Genomic DNA, 26,983 nt, shown 5'->3' with positions numbered 1-26,983 from the left:
TAATTTATCCAAATGTTAATTAACCCAAATTAAGCCAACAATGAGGCTTTTTGAAGATCATGATTGCTACCTGGCCAATATGAGTATCCTGGGCACATCACTAGAACTTGGCAGGTCTCTGGTGTTCTTGAAGATTTGCTACAAATATTTGTCACCACAGAGCAGGAAGGGAGCTCCAATAAACATTTGTTCAGAGGATTTAATGCTGCTAAGGGGTATATGGAAATAAAGCTGCCATTCTTGGGCTCATAAACCAGATTGTCCCAGAAAATCCTCACTGCTGTACATATTAGCAGATAACAATGAGAAAAATATGAGTAAAAGGAATCACCCCTTCATGCCAAATCATTCTGCTTGTAGGGTAGGACCAATGACCAATTCATGGAGATAGATAGAATGGCAGTCTCCAAACGGGAATTGGGCAAGCTGTTTGATTTTTTTTTTTTAAAGTGAACCTGTCCAGCTCTTATATGTTTAAGATTTTCAGATTCAGAGCTGATTCAGCCAAAATTTCTGGCAGCTGCTAAACTAAGTGCTGTTCTACTACTGTCATGCTTGACTCTGATGCTGGGGCTCATGCATGTTGATTTGTCCACTAAAAAAGTGATCTGTGGCCCCACGTAAGGCTTGCTCATTGTAGGCATCCATGTTTAGGAAATGAACATCTCATCAGAGAGCCTCCTTTCCAGTCCCTCCCACCCCCATTTGTCACCAACTTAAATGACTAGATAAAGAATGTAGGTCATCAATGTGACTGAATATATCACAGTCAGATAAAGATGATGAGCATTACAGGGTAGATTTTCAAAGGCACAAACGACATTGAAAATTACTGGGAGTGAGGCAAGTAACTGCCATTTGTGTCTGAAAATCCCACACTACGTGATTTGACCCCAAAACTTAATGCCTGAAAAGATACAAACATAAAAATCCCAGAGGATTTGGGGTCCTGTGAAAAAATAGCATGTGATTTTATAATCAAAGATTATCATAATGCACAAGGGGGCTAAATTAACATTACATGGGCAACTTTGTATTTCCTAACTTTTGAGTACTTGATTTTGCAACCTTAACATTATTTTAACATGGGGGAAAGGGAGTGTTGGTTGGTTGGTCTGTGGGGTTTTTTTGGAGCGGGGACAGGGGTTATGTCAGGTTCAACTGAAGAAATCAGTTTTTAAGCTCAATTTGCAAACAGATCTTGCAAGTACTATTAGCATGCCTTCCAGTTTTTGTTGATATATTTAATACATATTACAGAGAAAGGATCAAAATCGATGGCAGCCTTTGAAAAGGATAATAGACATGTATGATGGTGCTTTTGAATAGAATATGTTAACAAAGAAAAGGCACATTGTGAAAAGCCTGACATTGTTTTTCTATGCTTTATTCCACATCCAAACAGTCCATAAGGAGGGCTTCACCAAATTGAGAAAGAAGGCAAACAAGAACTTTAAACACACCTTTTATTTTTATAAAATAAAATACACAGTCACTCAGTTCTGCTGTTTGCTATGCAGGGGAAACAGTGCTTACCATCAGTGGCAGATTAGCCACTGCTCCAATGGGACCTGTGCCCATGGATCCCAGTCAATTAGGGGGCCCCTGGAAAAATGGGTGCCCCCATACCCTGACCTGCTCTGCCTGCCCAGCACTCCTGCTGGGGAGTGGGGCAAGCTCCCGTGACCCAACCCCACTCCCCAGCAGGAGCACGGTGGAGGGGTTGGGGGGACTGCAGGCAGACAAGGTGGGGAGGCGCCCCCACTTGCTCTGGTCCAGGCCCCACAAACCCCTAATCCGCCTCTGCTTACTATGCATGTGATGGCTGTAAAAGAGAAGAAACAAATAAACACCAAAAAAAAAAAAAAGGAATTAAAACGGATTATTGAAATGGCTCCTGTTTGAAGAGGACTTTTGCTGCAAAATCCAAAATAGTTGAATAGATAGTTCATGTTCCTTTGGCAACTTTATGTGCCTTAGGCCCATTATTTTCCCTATTGCTGATATAATAATATAATGGCTGTCCCTTTGTACAACATACCCTTTTCAGGAGGAATAAAATATTTCTCATAAATAAAAATGATCCAGAGTTACACTAATAAGGATTATTTTTTTAAAATAGGGTTATTAACTATCATGCTTCAGGGTATAAGGTAGCCTCTAACTGAGGGGGTGAGGAAGAAACATGCCTTATAGGCAGGTTATCCCATACATGTCTTCAGGTTTTTTAGCACCTTCCTCTGAAACATCTGCTACCAGCTATCATCAGAAACATGATGCTAGATGGACCGTAGGTCTGATCTGGTATGGTAATTCTTATCTCCTTATGAACTGGTTAAGAATTAATCATATAAGAATTGTATGATTTAATCTCTACATGTATATCATCTATACTTGCCATCCAAGATTTAAATTTTAGCACAAAGGCTTGAAGTTTTAGGAGGTTTAATTCTAAGATTACAAGCATGGATTTGTTTTATGCTATACAAAACTTTTTCTTTGACCCAGCTCAATATTTAAATAATCCTATGCTTTATTTCTAAGAGTGTGTACAAAATTCAACAGTAGTGTGCCAGTTGAAGGGAAATGTCTGTTTATATATGTTAATGCTTCTAGTGCTTCCCCACATAAGCCATTCATACAGCCAAGTAGCACATGGGATTTTTATCTGCCTGTGGAAATATGTCCCCGTCTTTCATATAAATCAGTTTTGGTTAATTGAAATGGCATAACACTTGAAAGCACAAAATGTTTAGATAGTGGAATATATTTGGTGCATCGTGGTGGTAGAGAAATAATTAGATAAATATTCATAAAAGGAAGGAAAGGAAAGGAAAAATGTGACTATCCAAATTTTATCCTCTTTCCAAATCATGTGAGTGATAAGTATCATTTATTAAGTACTCTAATGTGTTGCTTGCCACATAACAGCACAATTAATGTAAATACCGTTTTTTTCCCTAACAGAATTAGGGAAGAAAAAACTAGTAAAGAAACAGTCGTGTTCTGTTCTGTAAATATAGTTTGAGGTGCATATGACACACAACAAAAGAAAAACAGTTTTTCCCTTTGGAAATTCCAATAAACTACACCACAATCCATCACTTGGCATCTAGTGGTTTATACTGGTCGCTGTAGTTCCAAGTGAAAAAGTGGACTTTGACTCTTGCATTGCCCAAAAACATAGCTGCTGATTGGAACTAGTTGAAAATTTCTGGCAAGATCTTCAGCTAATGTAAATCATTATATTTATATTGACTTCAGTGGAACTATGCCAATTTATACTAGCTCAGGATCTGATATTTGGAATATAATTTCTGTTAAAATATTTAAATGGATGAGTTTTATTGGATCGTCAGCCAACACTATGCTTGTAAAGTATGTATGAATGTAGAGAGCTCTGTTCATATTTCTTAGTTGAACAGTAATCTTTGTAGATAGCTGATGCTGACAAAGAAATGCCTTACATTTAAAGCACTTTCAGAAGACTACAAAATAGTTAAATCTATTTTTAAAGAATGTTGTAAACTAGGAGGTAGAGTTCTCAAGGAGTGCAAAGTACTGCACTTAGTGGTATGTTCTGCATTTCAGCTGAATAAGACTCTTTATCCTGCTTATCTTTATCTAGGGGGCTGGTCTCAAACCAGCAAGAAGCTTTTAACTGAACCAGTGTTGGAGTTCAAATCTCATTCCATTTACTCTAAAACTTAATTCCAAAAATGGGGAAATAAATGATGTATGGTAATTCTAATCCCAGGTAGGACCCAGACACTAAACTATTTTTACACATCACCACGGTTCCAATAACTCCACACCTCACTACGTCAAATTATTACATGAATAAAGGTAATATTTGTTGAATATACTGTTTAGAATTGAAACATCCCTAGTGTATATGCAGATCTAAGACCATTGTTGGTAAACTGAAAATCAGTGTACCCAGACCTAATTGCCTTCCTTTAAGGTGTGTGCACTGATCTAATATTGTGTATGAAACTAGAGGTGGCTTTAGGTGCCTACGAAACCCATTCATGAGAGATCACATCATCTAGCTAAAGCAGATCAAATGTGACCCACGTTTGCCTTCCAACAGGGAAGAAAGGGATTATGTCATTCATTTTGCTTCTTAATCAGTCGTGACTCTGTTTGGTAGAGCTGACTGTCAGTTGATGCTGAGGCTTTCATCTCATTGCTGAGCATGCTGCCTGAAATGTGCATTGTTTGAACGTTATTGTTCTGTAGTTCAGTGGTTCTCAAACATATTTGATTATGCCGCCTAATTTTTGTCTGTAGTAGTTTACACTCCAGCCCCCCACTCCCGGTGCCTGGCCAGCAGCCACTGCTCTCTGGGCACCCAGCTCTGAAGGTAGAGCGGAGAGCGGTGGCTGTTGGCTGGGCTCCCAGCCCTGAAGGCAGCACCACCACCACCAGCAGTGCAAAAGTAAGGGTGGCCTGGTATGGTATTTCCAACCTTACTTCTCTGCTGCTGGCGGCGGTGCTGCTTTCAGATCTGGGGGCCTGTCCAACAGCCGCTGTTCTCAGCCACCCAGCTGTGAACGTGCACAGTACATTTTTTTTCCTTAAAAGTTCTCTTTCCCACCCAGAATACATTCCATGCTCCCGTGTCGCCCCCCCCCCCCCCAGTTTGAGAATCTCTGCAGCAGTTCATAGGTACAACAAGAGTTCCCCTTCTATTGGTCACTCAGTGATATCCTGGATAATGAGCCCCACTCAAACTGATAGCACATGTTGACCCTATTTCATCATTTGCCCATAACTGTGGCTTTGATTCAAGACTCAGTTATCTTCTTTTTCCATGAACATGTGTTTTCCACCATGCTTGGAATCTAAATAGTACCTCTTGCGCTCATGCTAGACTTCAGTCTGCTGTTACATTTTCCCTCTGAACTCTGAAGTCTTTCAATTCAAGGAGGGGTTAGAATCTGATTTTCTGATATGATCAAAGGGAAATGCTTTAGACCCAACAAATTGAAGGACAAAAGGAGATAGACAGAAAATATCATTTTTCTTCTACTGGCATATGTAGAACTCGACTGACAACACCTTGTGTTGGCTTCCATTGGTACTTTTTCTTTCTGATCTTGCCACTGCAGATGGGATCTTCTGTAATTCCTTCAGGTTGTGTCTACAGTGTACTACTCGTTAAAATTCTGCTTGTAACAAGTCTAGACACTGCGTGCTTTTCTTTGTTTATTTTTACTCTGAATTGATTATGTTATTAGTAACATGCTTTGAAGCAAACTATGTAGTTGGAAAATTAAACTTCTGGTTTAAAGCCAAAAAATTTGCTTTTTCTCTATACTTTTTAATTGCCTATGGGTAGGATTTTTTCCTCTCACCATCTGATTTTTAAAATGTTTTTCTCCAGTTACTCTATGCATATATGTAGGGAGGAGGTAGAGATTTGCTGAGGAAATATTCTTGATCATTTTGCTTGGACTTGGCTTTGCAAAACCTTTCTTTGAATTTACTGTATCATCTGGTTTATATGCCAGTGCTACCCTTTTTTTAAACTAATTTCTTAGGTCCCAATTCAGCAAAGTGCTGCACATATTTTAACTTTCAGCATGCGTAATCCCCCTGACATAATTGGGACCGCTTGCATGCTTAGTGTTAAAGTTTACATTTAGCAATCTGATGATGATTTCTGTTTAAAAGTCTACTTTCACTAATAATAAGTAGACATCAAAAGTAATTCAGGATGGTCTTGCAGGTAAGGCATTAGATTGAGACTTGGGAGATCTGGATTTAGTTCCTGGTTCTGCCACAAACTTCATATGTGACCTTGGGCATGTCACTTAATCCCTCTGTGCCTCAGTTACCCATCTGTAAAATGGTGGTGATGATGGTGCTTCCTTTCTCTGCCTCACCTCTTCAGGGGACTATTTACAAGGGGAACTGGACACCTTCCCCTTAGACTGTTAGCTCTTCAGACTAGGAACTACCTTCCTATATGTTTGGGGCCCCTATTATGCTAGACAGTACATTCTCAGCTGGAGGCTCTGAGAGCTATTGTAATATAAATAAATTATTCTCTTTTGTATACCAGTGTATACATATTTAAATTGAAGTAACCACTATGATAAAGTGTGCGCATGTGTGCAAGCAAGAGTAAAAGAGAGCTAACGTGATTCTAGAGGGGTAGATCGCTTCATTTTCCTACAAAAATCTACCTTTCTGAATGATACTGGTGGGTTTTTTTACGAGTCAAACTTAAAACGATGCTGCTGGGTTTAGCTTGTATTGTTTGGCTTGTCAGCATAAGTCGGTGTAAAATCAATGTTTCTGTGCATGAAAATGCACCTGAAATTCGGCTGATCTCTGAAAAAAAGTGTGCTTTAAGGGCATACAGACATCTGTTGCTGTCACAGTTGTGATACAGAGAGAATGTGAAGTTCACCTTTCAGCTTCAATGCACCTAACAAAACTATAGTTTTCGTACAAAGGAAAAACACCTAGTACTTTATCCTCACTGATCATGGCAGGCATTGACAATTAATATGAGAGAACTGATAGTAATCTGATGATGGAAAAAATGTGTATTTTGCTTTTGGGAGACTGTTCAATATAACAGTCCTGTTTATCCCCCTTTAAGTGTGCACTGTTTGTCTGGGTTTTTATACAGAACCGTAAACTCTTTTTTGAGCAAATGATTATTTGAGGAAAGCTAGGTCAAAGCAATGTGTTTTACATTTTTGTATTGAAGATATTGAGATTTGAGGTGATTCTAAGATGATCTGGCAGTGAGTTCCACCATCATGGGCCGGCTTCCAAGAAAGCTCTGGCTCCAGCTGCCATGAGTCTCACTTCTGTGGTTGATAATTCTATTGTTCTAGTGAAATATAGCCATCGAGCTCTGGTGGTCACAATAATTCAGTGAGGACAGTCTGTTCTAGGTAATGAGGAAGTCGCCTTTCTATAGCTTCCTTCGTGGCCTGATACAATATCACTTCTAGGGAAGCCACACACACAAAAAAATTCCCAATAAAATACTGATCTGAACAGATAACTAAATAGTGATTAGTGCCAATATTGCTTAAACCCAGAACAGTCTGGGGTGAGGGTTGTTATGTGCTTGCATGCCTTCATGCATTTCGTTTGCTCACACTTACAATAAATTATTACATGTGTGACAAGATGGCCAATGTTAGCCTGGTGGGTCCTGCGCTTTTCTTGGCGGGGAGCTAAGATGCCACCCCTTGCCCCTGTTCTTGGGGCATGGGGCCCAGGAAGGAGGTAAAGGAGGGAAGCGGGGGAGGGTTCTGGATTTGCTCCTCACTCTGAGCCCCAGCCCCTCTCAACCCCTGCGGGTCTCTTCCCCCGGGGGGGGGGGGTACCTGCAGTCCTTAGATGCTGGGGAAGGGAGCCATCCTCCCCTACTGTGCAGGTCCCCCTTATTTCAGTTCCCTGATTTTCCAAGTCTCACAGCACACCTCCAAGTTCCAGTCCTCTCTCCTTCCTCCTCTTCCTCTGTCTGCCTGAAGCAGGGGGTTTTATTAGGTTCCTAACAGGGGCTTAATTGACTGCAGGTGCTCCAATTAACCTGCAGCCACCTTCCCTATTCTATACATGGATGGTGGGAAAAATTCAGTGTTGATATAAGAGTTCTTTGCAAGCTAAATTATAACTGTAAAATATTCATTACAAAGGTACATATCACATAATATGTAAACAAAGAGATGAATGATGTGTGAATTATGTCAATCTGAATGAATGTTTTTCTTCTAATTGTTGTTGTTGTTATTATTGTTCTTATTTATTATTATACTAACCAAGATTATGAAGTATTATATTTAAGAGAATCACCCAAACTGCACGTAAGAGTAAATTGTAAAGGTGACATCATTGAGTCAATGGAGCTATTCTGATTTACATCTGCTGAGGATCTGAGCTGGTCATCTTTATGACAGGTGTAGATTTAAGGATTAGGGCTTAATGGACTAATGGGATGCTTTTATGAAGCGGAGGGGTGAAAAGTTTCTGTCTCTGGACCAACCAGAAGTAGATGCACCTAAGATGACCAGTAAGGAGGCAAGATTGGCAGAAAATGGACTTCCAGGCATGGCAGAGACTGGCAGATTTGGTAAAAGAGTTGCAATATAGCGCTCCCTCAGAGCTACAGCCTTTTTTGTTTACACTGCTGACGACGATCCGATTGGCATTTGCTGCCCTGTCTACCCAATAGATATTTTTGTCCCTGTTGTAAGGGCTTCCTGGGTACAGAGAGGCGGTGTGGTGTGCTGTGCTGTGCTTTCCTTTGCTTTGCTTTGCTTGAGGAATGAACATGGGACTGGGAGTCAAGAGTTCTAATTGCAGCTTTGACACTGATGGCTTGAGTAGGTGAAATGAAGATAATACTTCTTACGCAACTCATAGGAGTGCTGTGAGGATAAATTCATTAATATTCCTGGAAAGCATTTGGAAATTAAGTGCTATGATGCTTAAATGCCAAGACTTATTATTTAGATACTTCAGTAAAGGTGCTTTTGAGGAAGAACAACCTTGAAAAAATTGATACTGTATTCAAAATACCCTGTTACATCTGCTGTGTTCAATGTAGTCCAATTCACTCGCTTGACCTTGAACTCCAAGGGGGCTGTCAGAGAAATACTTGATCTAATAACTTACCCAAACAACAAAATGTCAACCATTCCTCCACTGCTAGAGAAGATAAATGGATCTCAGTTTAATTACTTGAAAGGATGAACAGAAATTAAAGAGAGAAGAATGGATGGCCCCAGTACAAAGAATTGAATGAACCGACTTTGGAACAAGAGGTTTTTGTACTAGAAATCTTGTCTAAAATGCTACTGTGTGAGATAAGTGCTGGAAGATTTTGAGAGCCAAATTCATTCTCAGAATATTACCACATTGGGAATTATCTATAACCAGAGATTGCTTCTCAATGCCCTGGGGTAGATGAAAAAGACATTCCTGTATCAATCAAGATAGCATTCAGCTCAGTGTAATTAGCAGTAATAAATAAGCGTTCAGACTTCCAGAGATCATTACCATCCATATGAGCTGTTTGAGTTCAACTGCACATTCTTTTCAGAAATAGCAAGGTCTCTTTTCTGGATATAATCTCTGCTGTGCAAGTATGGGAGAAGAAACTGAATACTTAGAAAAATCTTTCACTCAGGAAGACATTCAATTTTTTATTTTTATATCTGTCAAACCGTGGATGCATAATGAAAATTGATGTGTATTTTAAGACTGTGATTTGGGAAGCCATCTGCTGACAAAGAATCAATAGGAAAAACCCCCAAACAAGCAGTGATGATAATTCAACAGAAGACTTTCAAATTTGGTTTAAGGTAGCTTTACAGTTTGTGGTTCGTCTGCTTTGAATCTTGCTTCTCAATAAGTCCTCTATCAGGTCTCTTCAAAGATATGACCCACTAATATATGCAGGCATATTCTATTATTTTATCTTTTCAATGCTAGATACATTACTGAAGGAACTGAATGAGGTTGGGGTTCACTATGAAGTTAAAGTGACAGTTCTTCCTGCTGACTCTCTCAAAAAGCTGAATAGAACTGGCATCACAGTGCTAGACATTCCATTTTGTCTTATACAGTTGTTTCTATGTTGTTAGATCATTCCACATACCTTTATAATGAATAACTATTTTTACACCTAATATTTATGTTGGGTAAGATGTTGTTGTGTTCTTATTACTTTTCCTCCAGGATTAATAGGTGGATCTGCCTTGTAATGACACTGTAGGCTCTATTATACATGAAAGACAGGAATGTTTAGTCAGGGAGAAATCTTGAAGGGTTTAACTGTTTGAAGGACATTTTTAATACGTTATGTTTGTTTTCCTAACTAGAGTCTGTTTGTTGCTGCACTGATCAGTAGAACAATATTAACAATATAGGCTCTCAGCTGCTAGCTCTATTTTCTTATTCCTGCTAGCAGGGAAAAACATGCACACTACATTGACTATGGACTTCTCTTGTCTGGTATCAGAAAAGTGGCAGGAGTTAACAGAACTGCTCTGAGATGGTTTCATCCATTTCTCTCAGGCCACACCCAGAGAGTCATAATGGAGACCTACACCACCATCTCCAGAGCCCTCACCTCATCTGTCCACTTCCTATCCTGTTCAATATCTATATAAAGCCACTAAAGTAGACTGTGAAATAGAATGAACTAAAATGATTCTAGATATCTGAGATCCAGTTCTTGGGAAAGGGGCAATCGGTCTTACCTATAATATGCTAGTAGCCCGGCCCTCTGTCTTGTTGCTTGATCATCATCAAGGTAGATATAAATCTAAAGTTCAGCTGAATTCTAGTTCTATCATTATTTATTTTAGAATAACAGCATTTTGATTAAGCATTTATTTCAAAAGTTAAGAATTACATCCCCAGAATATTAGTTTTGTAAAAATAAGACATCTTGGTCAAAGCAAATAACAGCAGAATCTGAGTTCTACTGCAGAAATTGTGGTAAAGAAAATGCTGGGTCTGATCCAAAGCCATCAGTGACTTGACTTCAGTGGATTTTTGATGAGACCCATTATCTGAGAAGGGAAGGACAAAATCAAAACTATACTGAACTGGTTTGGAGACTAGCTTTTTTTAACAAAAACAGTTAAACAAATTAGAGAATGAGGAAAAGACAGAACTATTGAAGACAATGATAATTAAGCCATTTAGATTCTCAGAGTTATGGCTTTCCCCAGAAATTCCATTAACAGAAACAGTACTATAAGAACCAGCAAAAGATCCAGCCAGTGCTTCAAATTTTATTACCTATTTTTTCTGAAATATTTTCAAATCCCAGCTAAATGAGATACTAAAATAATAATTATGAAATTTATTATGTAATGCCTAAATTTAACCTCCACTTAATGATTTTTAAACAGTTGAAAATGGGTTTCTTCTTATGTTTTTTTTTTAAATTAATGCTATATCTGCTTCATAATTAAAAGAGGGCTATGGATAATTTGCAGTTAACTCACGCATTTAACTCAAAAAAATTAATCGTGACTAATCGCAATTTTAATCACGCTGTTAAACAATAGAATACGAACTGAAATTTATTAAATATTTTTGGATATTTTTCTACATTTTCATATATATCGTATTCTGTGTTGTAATTGAAATCAAAGTGTATATTATTTTTATTAAAAATATTTCCACTCTAAAAATGATAAAAGAAATAGTTTTTTTCAATTAACCTCATACAAGTACTGTGCAATCTCTTTGTCGTGAAAATGCAACTTACAAATGTACTTTTTTTGTTATATAACTGCACTCAAAAACAAAACAATGTACAACTTCAGAGCCTATAAGTCCACTCAGTCCTACTTCTTGTTCAGCCAATCGCTAAGACAAACAAGTTTTTTTGCATTTACAGGAGATAATTCTGCCCTCTTCTTATTTACAATGTCACCAGAAAGTGGGAACAGGCATTTGCATGGCACTTTTCTAGCCAGCACTGCAAGGTATTTACATGCCAGATATGCTAAAGATTCATATGGCCCTTCATGCTTTGGCCGCCATTCCAGAGGACATGCTTCCATGCTGATGACGTTCGTTAAAAAAATAATGTGTTCATTAAATTTGTGACTGAACTCCTTGAGGGAGAATTGTATGTCTCCTGCTCTGTTTTACCCGCATTCTGCCATATATTCCATGTTATAGCAGTCTCGGATGATGACCCAACGCATGTTGTTCATTTTAAGAACACTTTCACTGCAGATTTGACAAAACGCAAAGAAGATACCAATGTGAGATTTCTAAAGATAGATACATTACTTGACCCAAGGTTTAAGAATCTGAAGTGCCTTCCAAAATCTGAGAGGGACAAGGGGTAGAGCATGCTTTGAGAAGTCTTAAAAGAGCAATACTTGGATGCAGAAACTACAGAACCCAAACCACCAAAAAAGAAAAATCGGGCTTCCGCTAGTTGCATCTGACTCAAATGCTGAAAATGAACATGCATTGGTCCACACTGCTTTGGATTGTTACAAGCAGAACTCATCATCAGCATGGACCCATGTCCCCTGGAATGGTGGTTGAAGCATGAAGGGACATGTGAATCTTTAACACATCTGGCACGTAAATATCTTGCAGCTCCAGCTACAACAGTGCCATGCAAACACCTGTTCTTACTTTCAGGTGACATTATAAACAAGAAGCGGGCAGCATTATCTCCTGCAAATGTAAACAAACTTGTTTATCTGAGCGATTGGCTGAACAAGAGGCAGGACTTGCAGGCTCTAACATTTTTATATATATTTTTATTTTATATATTTTATTTTATATATATAAAAGGAGTTGTGGGGTTTTTTACATAATTCTACATTTGTAAGTTCTGCTTTCATGATAAAGAGATTGCATTACAGTATTTGTATGAGATGAGATACTATTTCTTTTGTTTTTTTACAGTGCAAAAACACTCGGGCTCTCATCTACCTTGATTACTTCTGTAGAGCGACCGCAACACACACCCAGTCCAGGATTTCCCCCCCAAAAATGTATGATCTGCACTGTTCAGCCCTCTTCTGGACAGTCCAGAGATATCAAGTCCATTGTCCCTCAAAGGAAACAATGCACAACGACTTGACACCTGGAGTTATGGAGTTACCCAGACAATTTAACTTAAACACACTGGATTGGCTTAAACAATAAAACATATTTATTAACAAAAGAAGATAGGATGTTAAGTGAGTACAAGTAATGAGGCATAAAAGTCAGAAATGGTGTACAAGAAAAATAAAGATAAAATGCTTCCTAGTGCCTAATTAAAAAAACTATACTTGATTTAAGGTAAAGTCTTTTACCACATCCTTCCAACAGCATTACTGATCAAAATCTTCAGGTCAGGAATCCTCCCCCAAAGTCCAACAGCTGTTTCATCTGTTGTGTTAGGTGCAAAGAGGGCGATGGACAGGGAGAGAGATAACATGGGGTGGTTTTGCACCTCACATTTATAGTTCAGGTTTCGGAGTAGCAGCCGTGTTAGACTGTATCCGCAAAAAGAAAAGGAGTACTTGCATCCGATGAAGTGAGCTGTAGCTCATGAAAGCTTATGCTCAGATAAATTTGTTAGTCTCTAAGGTGCCACAAGTACTCCTTTTATTTATAGTTAAGTTACCCTTTGAAATGCATCTTCTTGAGAGTGACCCCTACATAAAGTTCTTTGCAGCTGAGAGCAAGAAGACATGGAGTCTGGTAGGGGAAAAATTTGCTACATTGTTTGCTAAGATGCAGATCTGTCCCCTTTCCTTGTCAAGTGATGGTCCATCAGCCAGGCGTCAATTTATCCTTTGTCTTTGAGAAATAGGTTTAGCCACTCCCCAGACCTGTATAGTAAACACACTTCAGTCATGATTTCAGCTTATGTTCATAACTTCACATATAATGTTGTTTACATTTCACCATGATATTATTGACCAGAGAGTTATTAGTTTTCAAATGGCATACAAGGCATAGTTTCTACAAAGATTATTAAAATAGGGGTGTATTCCATCACAGAGAGACATCACATCAACTGGGCTTCTGAACTCCATTGACAGGGAGACATGGCCAAGGAGACCAGCAGAGCCCTGGTGGGCATTCAAGCCCTAGCAAGAGGAAGCTAAGCCTGAGGAGTCTAGTGGAACTCTGGAGGGCATCCAGGCTCCACCCAGGGACAGCAGAGTATGCATGAGCCTAGTTTGAACATATGTGCAAACTGCTGGGTGCTGTGTCTCATTCGGGCTTGATTTTGAAATGGTACTACTCCTTGACACAATTCAACTCCCAATTCAACTCCTGCTTCTTGTGATTCAAATACAGTATGCTGAAAGGCGATTTGACATTGGCTGAGCACATTATCTTTTCAGGCACATGTCTAGAATCATTCTGGAATATAAGAAGGTTTGCAGGTTCACCCTTTTGCTTAGTGGTTGAGGGATAATGACTTAGTTTGTTTCCAGCTACTCTAGGATTTTCCCACGCAGCTTATATTACAAATTGATAAACTAGCACACTTATTTTATCTATTATAGATATTTCTAAGACACCTGTCACTGTGTTACCTAAGGCCCAGAGTCTCTGCATTGGTCAAGTTGTGATCAGCTCAAGTGGAAGGGCAAAGAAAACTTTGAGCTACCTTTGAGATTGTTAGGCACCAGCCTGGTCCCCTGTAATTAAGACAATAGACTGAAGTTTTCTCTTTGACATTGTTTGCCAGCAGCCCACAGGGACCATTCAGGCAGCTAGGGACTGGCTCTGTACAGGGGCGCTTCTCCACCCACTTCCTCCCTTAAGCCATACACTAAGAAGGGGATGGTGTTAGGATATAAATATTCAGGCCTGTCTGTAAAGGCCTATACTCTAAGAATTTAGGTGTATTCTTGTCACTTAGCTAGTTATAGAGGTATAAAAGAGAGAATCAAAATCACGGTCTGCCAGTGTAAGGTCCTTCTCTTACTGTGACCGTCTGAGGCCCTGTGCTTAGGCTAAGATCTTTTGGCTAGGCAACAGAGGCAGCCATAACCTGGGAAGCAACTGGTCACATCCTCACATTCCAAACTAGGCACATTAAAATAAGGTGCTATTGGGCTGTTAGGAATACAATCCTGTCCTGATAGTGCCTGTCACCTCCAGAGAAAGGGAAGTGTCTAGAAAATGTAAAAGGAAACTTAGTTTGATAGCATCCTGTATGGCAAGAACTCACTTATCAATAGCTGGGATGTGAAATCCTCACTTCTGTATTGTTTTGTCATTATAGTTCCCACTTTGCTATTGTTTGTCTGTGTAATCTCTGTCTGGTTCTGTGATTGTTCCTCTCTGCTGTATAATTAATTTTGCTGGGTGTAAACGAATTAAGGTGGTGAGATATACTTGGTTACATAATCATGTTACAATATGTTAGGATTGGTTAGTTAAATTTCAGGAAAATGATTGGTTAAGGTATAGCTAAGCAGAACTCAAGTTTTACTATATAGTCTGCAGTCAATCAGGAAGTGGGTGGGTGGGGGAGATGGGGAAATTGGAATCATGTTTTGCTAAAGTGGGAAATGGGAACAGGGAATGGGGCTGGGGAAATTGGAATTATGTTCGGCTAAGGGCAGGAATGGGAACAGGGACACAGGTGTAAGGCTCTGTGGTGTCAGAGCTGGGAAGGGGGACACTAAGGAAGGAAACTGGAATTATGCTTGCTGGAAGTTCACCCCAATAAACATCGAATTGTTTGCACCTTTGGACTTCGGGTATTGTTGCTCTCTGTTCATGCGAGAAGGACCGGGGAAGTAAGTGGGTGAAGGAATAAGCCCCCTAACAGATGGCATAGGAGCTATAACAGAAGCCCTGTGTCATCCGAGGATTCTTCTATGCAAGAGGAATCTATAATTGACTTCAGCAGGATTTAAGGCTGTCAAGGTTCCTTCCCCACTCTGAACGCTAGGGTACAGATGTGGGGACCTGTATGAAAAACCTCCTAAGCTTATCTTTGCCAGCTTAGGTCAAAACTTCCCCAAGGTACAAAATATTCCACCCTTTGTCCTTGGATTGGCCGCTACCACCACAAAACAAATACTGGTTACTGGGGAAGAGCTGTTTGGAAACGTCTTTCCCCCCAAAAATACTTCCCAAAACCTTGCACCCCACTTCCTGGACAAGGTTTGGTAAAAAGCCTTACCAATTTGCCTCGGTGACTACAGACCCAGACCGTTGGATCTTAAGAACAATGAACAATCCTCCCAACACTTGCACCCCCCCTTTCCTGGGAAATGTTGGATAAAAAGCCTCACCAATTTGCATAGGTGACCACAGACCCAAACCCTTGGATCTGAGAACAATGAAAAAGCATTCAGTTTTCTTACAAGAAGACTTTTAATAGAAATAGAAGTAAATAGAAATCACCTCTGTAAAATCAGGATGGTAGATACCTTACAGGGTAATTAGATTCAAAACATAGAGAACCCCTCTAGGCAAAACCTTAAGTTACAAAAAAGATACACAGACAGAAATAGTTATTCTATTCAGGACAATTCTTTTCTCAGCCATTTAAAGAAATCATAATCTAACACATACCTAGCTAGATTACTTACTAAAAGTTCTAAGACTCCATTCCTGGTCTATCCCCGGCAGAAAAAACATATAGACACACAGAGACCCTTTGTTTCCCTCCCTCCTCTTTTGAAAGTATCTTGTCTCCTCATTGGTCATTTTGGTCAGGTGCAAGCGAGGTTACCTTTAGCTTCTTAACCCTTTACAGGTGAGAGGAGCTTTCCCCTGGCCAGGAGAGATTTCAAAGGGGTTTACCCTTCCCTTTATATTTATGACAAAGGCTGTGTAGCACAAAGCAGCCTTAACTCCCCAAGTTGAGAGGAGCTGGGGAGCAAGGGAGTATTTTTGTCGTAATCTAGTCTGTCCTTTGTCTGGCTGCCTCCCACATTTCTACAGACTGCATCTTTTAATTGGTGTTGGGACTGCAAAGCCTTCTTCCACGAGGCCTTCTCCTCAACAAAAAACATAATGCCCTTTTGTAACTACCACAAATTCACTTTATACATATTGTGAATGCATGTGTGTCTTATTACAGTGTTTCAGGCAATAAGTTGAATCCCCCAGAGCTTAGGTTCTTGTAGCTTTTGAGTTTAATCACTGTTGTATTTGAGGAACAACATTAATTTGCTCATAATTTCATTGCGTTTGTATTTAAATTAAATGAATAAACCACTGGAAAAGCTTTTGTGGTTTCCAAGGCAGCTGTTACAATTTGCATAAGTGGAAGTTGGCTGGTAAGGATGTTACCAAGTCTCGGGGAGTGGGGGGTATTGGAAATTTAACAGACATTTTAAGTATCAGTCTAAATCACCATCTGTAGACTTACCCCATCCCTAGCCTATATTAATCTATTGATTATTTCCAGAATTTTGCCAGCATACAGTGCTAGTTCACTTCTATGTGAAATAACAAGAAAATTTAGATGTTTCAAGAAAATTGATTTCCTTTTAGCAATATAAAATTGATGCTTTAAAGTTTCAGAGTAAGCAACTCCTCTGCTGATAAGAAGAGAGCTCTTCCTAAACACATGAGGAGAATATGTTTCTGTGATTAAACTACTGTTCTGCTCAACGCAGATATATTAATTGCTATACAACAGTATTTAGTTGTATTCTCAGCCAAATTCATTTTCCTCATCCAGCTCTTGGTTTAGTTACCAATGTCTTAAAATTAATGATAGATAGAATTGCACAAAATACGAGTTATTTTCTGATTTAAATATTAAAAGAGAGAGACAAGGTGGGTGAGGTAATATCTTTTATTGGACCAACTTCTGTTGCTGAGAGAAAATTTTCTTCTTATACAGAGCTCTTTTTCATGTTTGGGAAATGTACTCAGAGGGTCACAGCTAAATACAAGGTGGAACAGATTGTTTAGCATAAGAAGTTAACACACATTTCAAGTGAAGTGGCTAGTTCACACCTTTCCAGTCATAGGAGGGAAAGGAGGAAGTAGGAATGCTTGCTTGGATTGGGCGTTAGTGGGTTATAGATAGTTGCAATAAATCACAAATCCAATGTGTCTATTCAGTCCGTGACTTTTAGCGTCAAGCAAAGTTATGAATTTAAGCTTCCAGGCTCGTCTTTTGAAGGTGTTGTGCAGGTTTCCTTTGAGGGTGAGAACTGAGAGGTCAGATATAGGGATTGATTTCTGAAAAGTGTGCATCCACAGGTGATAATGTTTTTATCTTTTGTCATTTTTCTGTATGAGTTCATTCAAATGCATAGTGCTTTTCTTTTTTCACCCACACAGTTGTTGTTGGGACATTTAGTGCACTGGATGAGATATACCACATGTTGTGACAGGCATGTGTTGGACCCATGGATCCTGAAAGGTGTGTTGTGGGGGATGTTGATCATCCCAGTGGTGGAGGTATGTCTTCAGATTTTGGCAACTCCTGGTGCTGATTTGATTTGGTGTGACTTGGTCTGTGGGGAGCTTGTTTCTGATGGTGACCTTGGAGACGTTGGAGGGTTGTTGGAAGAGAGCATGTTGGATATACAATATAAGGAAATACAATAGAGTTGAGGCAGTGTAGGTTACATTAAGTTTACATAAATATTACAGAAGTATGTTTATTTATTATAAAGGTTGTTAATCCAGATCTTCACTTTGAACTCACAAAAAAGGGGTGATGTGACCATTATGAATTCATGTCTGTATAGCACTTCGTAAGTGTGAGAGTGCAGTACCTCCTATTCTATTGAAAAACTATGAAAACTTGCATGAAGCATTTAGTATCTGAATATATTGCAACCTTTTCAGCTTTGGAACGTAGATGTTCCCAGAACCTTTGTGCAATAAAAAGCGAATAACTTCTTAGCCTCCTCATACTGTACTTTGCCCCACGTTCATCTTTTCTTATTAGAGAGTGGCTGGAGGGAGAACACTTCTGTAAGGGGCAAATTTTATCCTCAGAGTCAGGATAGGCTGGGCACTGGACAGGTAAGTGAGGTAAGCAGGAGGGGGAATCCTCTTACCCCCCACACACAAGGACTCAAAGTGTCATATGTAAGTTACAACAATCGGTGACTACAGTGGCATATGCAGTCCATGGCATAAGAAGGTTGAGAGGATTCATGCCGTGGCACAGCCTCCAGAATCTCAGTGGTAAATTTCCCCATAATTTTACTGCCTCTTCATGGAGCTGTGCACATACTATTCAGCTTCCTGGGATCCTGTCCCTCCTTCCTCTGCAGAACCACACTGGTTTTGGTGCCTGGGGAGCCCGCGCCGATGTGGAGGAGGGGCTGGATCTGGGGCTAAGGGCTCAGACATGGTGATGGTACAAATGCCTAGATAGTAATATGTCTCGTCACAACACACTAAACTAAGGTCCAGAAGAGAAAAAGATACGTTTCATGGAGTCAGGAAATTTTCTCATGTAAGTTTAGTTCTAAGCCCCTTTGAAAAAGATACATGAGATAACGTGCCAGGAACACATCTAGAATAAGTGCCTCCACCTGACTCAGCCTTTACTAGGAGGTGCACATTGATAAATTGTGGTTTAATCAGTATTTACTTTAACTTCCAATGAGAATTGTGCTTTGGTTCCTCCCAAATCTTGTGAAGTTATTAACCTTCAAGAATGAAAAAAAAGTGTTAGACAAATATAAGCCCCAAACTTTAGTCCAAAAAGTCTTTGCTTACACTAAAAACAACGAGGAGTCCTTGTGGCACCTTAGAGACTAACAAATTTATTTGAGCATAAGCTTTTGTGGGCTAGAACCCACTTCATCAGATGCATGGAGTGGAGAATACAGTAGCGGGTATAAATACACAGCACATGAAAGGATGGGAGTTGTCTTACCAAGTGGGAGGTCAAATAAACAGGGACCTGATCCTCGTGTCCCACCAAAATTGCACCCAGTGGATAGATCATAGTTGCACTCCCCTGAAGCTGAGTTCAAGGCTGGTCCCCCAGCTTCAAGAGCACCCTCAGTGTTGTTCTTAGTTATGCTAGCTGCAAAAAGCTCCAAGGGATCCAAAACTACATGAGGATCAGTGTCACATAGGAATGTCACGGTCATGTTCCCTTTCCTCTGGCATGCCACCTTTCCCCTGCTACACCAGCCGCGGCATGGAGGTGTATGAGCCTTTACACCAGCTCACGTGATCCTCCTGGGGTATTTAATCCATCTCTATGAGTATCAAACCAAAGTATATAGAACTGTAATACTTTCTTAATTCAATACCAAACTCTTGACACCAAGCAAAAAATGGAGTCCTTCAAAAATGCAGAGAGAGAAGGAAAGATCTTTCATTTGCCATTGCAAGCTACCTTATTGTAGGACTTAAAGTTGGAGAATGCCTTAACTCGCAGTTTAGTTACTTCACCAGGATCCAGTCCTGCAGACTCTTACACATATAAGTCACTTTTCTCACATGAAAAGTCATGCTGAGGCCAACACATCTTAATGGTTACCCTCAGGATTGGGCCCTATGATTTTAAATTGCACGGTCTAATTAGTTGGATGGCCATGCTCAAGGAACTATGTTGGCTTTCTTCAGAAAAAGAGAGCAGATAATTAATGCATACTGAAATACAATCTAGAGTAAACTGGTTTTGTTTATTCATTGACTTAGATTTACCACAAGCTACCATATAATTTGAAAAGCACTTCTCTTATCACACCAGTTATGATGTAGTTCCTTAGAGCAACCAACGAGGAAATATTCTTCAGCCTTTTTACATTCACTGTTTAGACAAATAGACATTTTAACTACTCAGCCACACAGATCAAGCACTAAAATAACCACACAATGTTTTATCTTCCTTTTCTTACCCCAATTAAATTAATCCTTGAATGCAGCTACAAGAGGAGTGATGATATTTTGGTTATATCGGTCAGATGTAAACCACTGATCATGCTGGCTTTCACATGCAGATGTTAGCTGAAATGCTTTATTAGCCTTATTAATTAAAATGCATTGCTAGGCTGGATACTTCACTGATAGGAACAGGAGGGAGCAGAATCTGGGGGAAATGGGGGGAAATGGGGTGAGGAATGTCACAGTGGCACAGCGGAGCAGGGTGTATGTGCAGCTTGTTACTCCAAGTGGAGTTCACACTTTAAGCAGTGATATTTGTGATTTTAAGTGAGTCTTAAGTGCAGTGGCTAGGAACAGTCACAGTCACAGGAGGTGGTCACAGTTTTGTTATTTTCTCTTTGTTTATTTCGGGTGAGGGAAATAAGCCCAAGAAAGCAGGAAGATGACTACCAGTGAGGCAGCTACAAAACTAGAGCTGGCCCAGCTGGAAGTGGCAGAGAAGGAAAAGTACCACGAGTTTCAAATGTAGCAGGCAGAAACGAGGCTCAAAGAAGAGGAGGCTGTATACAGAAGGGCTATGGAAGAAAAAGAGAGAGAGAGAAAATACCAGCCGGACTTGCTAAAGAAGCAGAACCAAAGGCCCCAGACCCCAAAGACTCTCATCACTCCAAAAATGCACAAGTGGGAACACTTATGTCCTGCACACAATGAGGAGGATTATTGCTGAATATCTGACTACCTTTGAAAGGCTGTGTGTAATACCCTCTTATCATCAGGGATTTAATGTTCCTACCCTGATTGCAAAATTTAACTGATGCAGCTCCAATGCCTGTGATAACAGAGGAGTTGGGACCAGGAAATTGCCAGGTGGTCGTCTGTCAGAATACAGACGACCCAACTGATTGGGTTTTCCCCCAGGCTGGTGAGACACAGAGAGCAGTTATGGAAAAACTGCTGGGAAAAGGTGAATATGATCAAAGGGTAAACACGCCTAGCGCAGAGAGCACTGATCACAGCCCTCTGGGGGGCAAGGAAGGAGTCAGTACTGAGAGGGGGAAACACCGAGTAACCCCCAAAAGGGAGCTGTTTTTTTCTGTATATATACAGTCCTGGGGTTGGGAGACCGCTCCCCAAAGGACCAGCCAATGTGCAGGATCCCCATGGACCCTTATCTTGCCAGACCCTGAGATACCAAAATTCCAGAAACATGATTAAATTAAGAGCCCACACAGAGGGGAACACTGGAGGGAAAGAAAAGCCAGTGACTGATTACGTGGAGAGAGTCAAAGGACACCATGGGTAATGAACAAACTAACCTCAAACTAAACTAACTGAACGGAGGGTTTGGTTTAATAAAGATACTTGTAAACACCCATCTGTGATAAAAGAAATTTGGTATTAATGTTAAATTTTGGGATAAGAATTTTGTTACTGATGTTAAACCTTATGGTAACACTAGTTCTCAGTTAATACCAGTAAACCGATTTAAAGCTGACCACACCAGAGAAACCATAACAAACCTGGTTTGCTGTGTGTGAATGGGGAAACTGAGGCACACCACCTCATGGCCTTGATGGCTGGGTGCCAAGAGAACTATAACACAAACGGCCTGCGAGCTGGTGAGTGACTAATCCTCTTGCAGTAACCTAAGTGGGGAGGTGTGACACTCTGTACCTCGGGGGAACACCTTACACCCTTGTCAAATGCCAGTTGGAAGGCAAGTACTCATATGCTCTATATCTCGGGGGAACACCCTGCACCCCCATATTCATCCTTATAAAATCAATGTGTGGTGTCCAATGCAAAGTTTGTCATGTTGGGCGTCTTCGGAAGGCTCATGATGCACTGAGCATTGTTGTTATAGTAATGTTATAGTAATTGTTGTTATAGTAATGTTATAGGTTGTAATTTCATGTATATAGTTATGAGACTGAAAATGTGTCCTCATGGCTTAAAACAACCCCAGGCAAATCTCTCCAGGAACAGGGGGGCAGTTCACATCTCATCAGGGCATGTATGGGACAGACCTAGTCCAGCCTCACAGGACACTGGCCTAGGCAGCAACAAAGGATCTGTTGGACTCTTGAGTGAGTCACCTCCATTCCCTTGGTCAGTCAGGGACTACGATGAGGTAATGCTCACCTGACCCTGAAGGAGAGGGGGCAAAGCCAGGAGGGAAGAAAGAACATGATAAAAGGGAGAGACGTTTGCCATGGTCTTCCTCTCTTCCACCTCCATCTACAGACATCACCACCAAGCGACTGAAACTCTGATCAAAGGGAAGAGCCTGGCTGAAGGGCAACCTGCCTGCCTGTGGTGAGAAGCATCTAAGTTTATAAGGGCACTGAAAGTGTTACGATCAGCTTAGAATACGTTTTGCTCTTATTTCATTTGAACAAATCTGACTTCTTGTGTTTTGACTTATAATCACTTAAAATCTGTCTTTGTAGTTAATAAATTTGTTTATTCTACCTGAAGCAGTGCGTTTGATTTGAAGCATGTCAGAGACTCCCCTTGGGATAACAAACCTGGTGCATATAAATGTCTGTTAAATTGACAAGCTCATATAGGCTTGCAGCGCCCAGCAGGCATAACTGGACACTGCAAGATGGAGGTTCCCAGGGTTGTATCTGGGACCGGAGATATTGGCTAGTGTCATTCAGTTTCACAATCAAAGCAGCAGGTGGCCAAAAGTGCCCACTAACGTAGCTGGGAGCAGCTTACATGCCAGAGGCTGTGCAGGAACATCCCAGGAGTGGGGGTTCTCACAGCAGAGCAGGGTAAGGCTGGCTTCCAGAGTCTAGGATTGGAGTGACCTAGCAGATCACCAGTCCAGATAACACCAGGAGAACGTCACACATATTAATACTGGAGAAACTGTCAATACTGACACACTGTCAATTAATGGTAGAGCTGGGATTGCAACTCAAACTACAAATCTGCAACCATTCTCATGCCTACTCCAGCAGACCATGCTAAAGATACAGGCTTATTATTGAATTAAGACCCTTTTTGCAGGTTAACTAAAACTAAGGTAACATTTTAAAACTATTTTGTAGAATTACGGAATGATTTAGCTCTGAAATAACGTAGTTGCTTCTACAAATAATGGAAAGCAAGCATCAGTCTAGCTAGAGTGTCCTAAAAGTGAGCTTGCCTATAACCTGACACTGCAGCTTGATCATGGTTCTGCAGACTTCTATACCTGAGGATTCCTACTGATGACATTAAAAAGCCAAGACTGAGCAACAGTTGGCTAGTGGTTAGAGAAATAAGTAACTGTAAACTTGATGGGCTTTATTATAGGAGCTGATGGGAGGAAATCTCTGCAAAGTTCCCTCTCTGAGTTTTCTGTCCTGTCATTGCATCAGGACAGTATGAAGTCTGCCTCTCCTTTCTCATGTAATATACTGTGGGGCACCTCCCTCCTCTCCTGCTCCTCCCCCATATCCCTCAGATTCCTCAGAATCTCTGCAGTGCCCAGAAGGTCCGTGAGAGGCCATGTACATCCACATGGAAACTGTGCATCCACAACAGTTCCAGGCCCCTATGGTGGTTCTGGCCCTTCACTTTGGCTAAGTGGGTCTAATGGAGCCTCTCTGCCAATGTCTTCCCTGGCTGCAGCTGCCCTGGACTTTTTCCCATAGAGAGGGATATTCACCAGTGGTGAGGTGTCCATGGAAGAAAGTAAGGCATACCTCAAGAAAGTAGGTGTGTTTTGAAGGCTACTGCTGTTTGTTTTCCCTGCCTTTTTAATTGCTTCCCTACCATCTGTTGCCTCTTGTTTTATATTGTGAGCAGTTTGGAGCAGGGATTGTCTTTTTTGTTCTGTGTTTCAACAGTACCTAGCACAATGGAGTATTGATCAATGACTGGGGTCCCTAGGCACTACAATAATATAACTAATAAATAATAATTAGTAATTCACAAGTCTGTTTGGGAAAATGTATCATGGCCTGTATCTTGTTGTGTGTTGTTTTACAGTGAATGCCATAACTCCACAGACAGAATAAAAGTAAGAGTCTGGGATGAAGATGATGATATTAAATCTAGAGTAAAGCAACATTTCAAAAAGGAATCCGATGACTTTCTGGGACAAACAATAATTGAAGTGAGAACACTAAGCGGAGAAATGGATGTATGGTACAACTTAGGTATTAATCATTTTCTATTACTACTTAAAATTAGTTTAGGCAAAATCTCAACATGTATACTGTTGTGAACTTTGTCATTTTGTTTGTTATTTGTTGTATGAAAATAATACTCCCCTTAATATATAAAATTATACTCTGTTTTGAATTCCAGGTTTAAAAGGGTGAAATTAGATCTCACTTTTGAGTATTTTAGAGAAATAATTGTCCGGCTACACCAAAAGAAGGACAGGAGACACTGATATGATTTTAATCAGGTTGCAACTTTACTATTAGATGCCTGGGACTACGCGGCAGATAAAAGTGTACGGTGTGGGTAATTCCATGTTCATCAATATCTACCCGGGGGCTTCCGCCAACCTCCATCTTAATATATAAAATTATACTCAGTTTTGGATTCCAGGTTCAGGTCAAGGTGGAATTAGATCTCACTTCTGAGTCACACTTAAGAGAAATAAAACTTTATTTAAAGATTGAATAGCAGTCCAATTAAAGCAATGCCTACTCCAAAAGACAAATTTTTGATTTAATTCAAAATGAGAGAGTTTTTCTACAGCTATCAGGATAGTGTAAATAAATACTTCAGATCACTTTATTCACACCTCATTGAACATGAAATGAATCTACAAAGAGCCACAGAAAAACACATAGAAGCATTTGCTTACTGAATATCAAATAATAACCATGTTATCATTTAATATATGTTTATGTAAAGTCCTGGGCATAATTCTCCTTTGACATTTCACTTGTCCTATTCTGTTATCATTGAGCTCTTTTCTAATTTATACCCATGTATCAGAGATGAGAATTAGGCCCATGATTACATACAATGTGCCAATTTGTATTTGTTCAAATAATTAATGTTTGCAAGTAGATTTTAGCTAACTTAAAGATAAGCATGCAATATTGGTTTTTTTCTGAAAGCAAGTTTGTATCCACTATGGTTGTACCTCCTCTATTTGTTTGATAATGTAAATATGATAACAATGTTTTATCTAGATTGCCTGCTTTGCAAAAGGTAAATTATGTAACAGGGAGTTTGCCAAAGTTGGAACACGTGTTTTCTCGGCAAAGATCTTCATCGCGCAATGTAATACCTTTATTTCTCCACTGTTCTCCTTCAAGTTTCATTGTCCATTGAAATATACAGTCATGTAAAGAAAAATGTTTGATTCTTTGCAGAAAATTAAACAAAACTTTTAGCCATGTGTTATTTTATATTTGTATGCAGAGTAGTTTTTAATAAGTTAAACAAGTCATTGTCATCCTGAAAGACTTCCTTAATGTCTTTCAATTAATAAAACTGATGCCTCAAAAATTGTTGCTTAACTGATTTGGTTGGAAGCAATTTAATGTTGAAAATACACACCTTTACTGTATAACCTTTACTGTATAACTGGAGAAGAAAGAAAAAACATAGACTGCAAAGCTTTTAATTATCTTCTACAATTAACCTTATAGATGGCTCTTGTTAATTGTAATATCTTAAAAAGGAGGATGGTATATGTCATTTTAGTCCACGTGCACGCACATCACTTTTTCGGGGCGGGGGGAAGATTCAAAAAAGAAATGCATTGGATTAGTAAGAATGCCAGATTCTTACTCCTTATACCATTCCCTTCATTCATGATTCATTGCACAGCACTGTACAGAAGATTTATTTTAAAAAAAAAGTCTTAATGCTTGTTCAGTCAGATTGCTCTGCTGGAGTGGGCTGGAATAATAATAGGTGAAATCAAAGAACAGCTGTCCGCACAAGGAGCAGTAGTAACTAGATAGACTAATATAGATGGCTTCATGCAAAGTTCTCCAGATGTTTTCTTCAGTATGATTCAGCCCCAGTTCAGGAATCACACCTATGCACAGAACTTGGAGTTTCCCGTCAGGCATGGATGTCTTTGAGGATGTTGAAGATGGAGATGCCCGTGGGGAAGCACCAATAATAATAAAATAGTAAATAAGAAATAGGAGAATTAACTCATTTCCTTCAAAAGAAAGTAGTACACAAGTTTGTGTACAACCTATTTTGAGTTTGTTTGAGTGACAAATTATGGGAGATTTCTTACTTCACAGCAAAATATTCTGCTCCATAGCCTGGACCATACGGGAGCTCATGTTTACAAAGATATCAAGAATGACATTATATTAGAAATTCCTAAGTATGAAAATCAATACATGTTGTGCTCAACAGCTGGACTTTGGGGGCATAGAAAACATTATTTGGACCAAAGCAATTTTTAGAACTGCAGTTATTTTTTCTCTGTTTTGACAAAAATGTATTCTTGGTAATAATTAACAATTATTTTTCTGTTTCTTCAGAAAAACGAACAGATAAATCAGCTGTCTCTGGTGCCATTAGGTTGAAAATCAACGTTGAAATAAAAGGAGAGGAGAAAGTTGCTCCATACCATGTGCAATACACATATTTACATGAGGTATGTTGGCGGAGTTTGTTCATGTACAAGATCATTTTGCTCCATAGAAATTAGATAAATAGAGAATATAGGGCTATGAAGACTAGAACA

The 26,983-nt window shown here is 39.7% G+C and overlaps 1 protein-coding gene across 2 annotated transcripts in view; it reads left to right on the top strand.

Moving 5' to 3' along the window:
• The window catches only part of UNC13C (unc-13 homolog C), a 405,344-nt gene that overhangs the window by 155,637 nt on the left and 222,724 nt on the right, over window positions 1-26,983 (top strand). For both annotated transcript variants that reach the window (XM_048867013.2, XM_075133069.1), the window contains exons 10-11: window positions 24,292-24,461; window positions 26,778-26,893. In XM_048867013.2, the coding sequence (XP_048722970.1) occupies window positions 24,292-24,461; window positions 26,778-26,893 (286 nt within the window). The remainder of the gene's footprint in view (window positions 1-24,291; window positions 24,462-26,777; window positions 26,894-26,983) is intronic.

This window comes from Caretta caretta, chromosome 10 (assembly GCF_965140235.1).
Source record: "Caretta caretta isolate rCarCar2 chromosome 10, rCarCar1.hap1, whole genome shotgun sequence".
NCBI classification, from domain to species: Eukaryota; Metazoa; Chordata; order Testudines; family Cheloniidae; genus Caretta; species Caretta caretta.
This window is presented reverse-complemented; position numbering and strand designations above follow the sequence as displayed.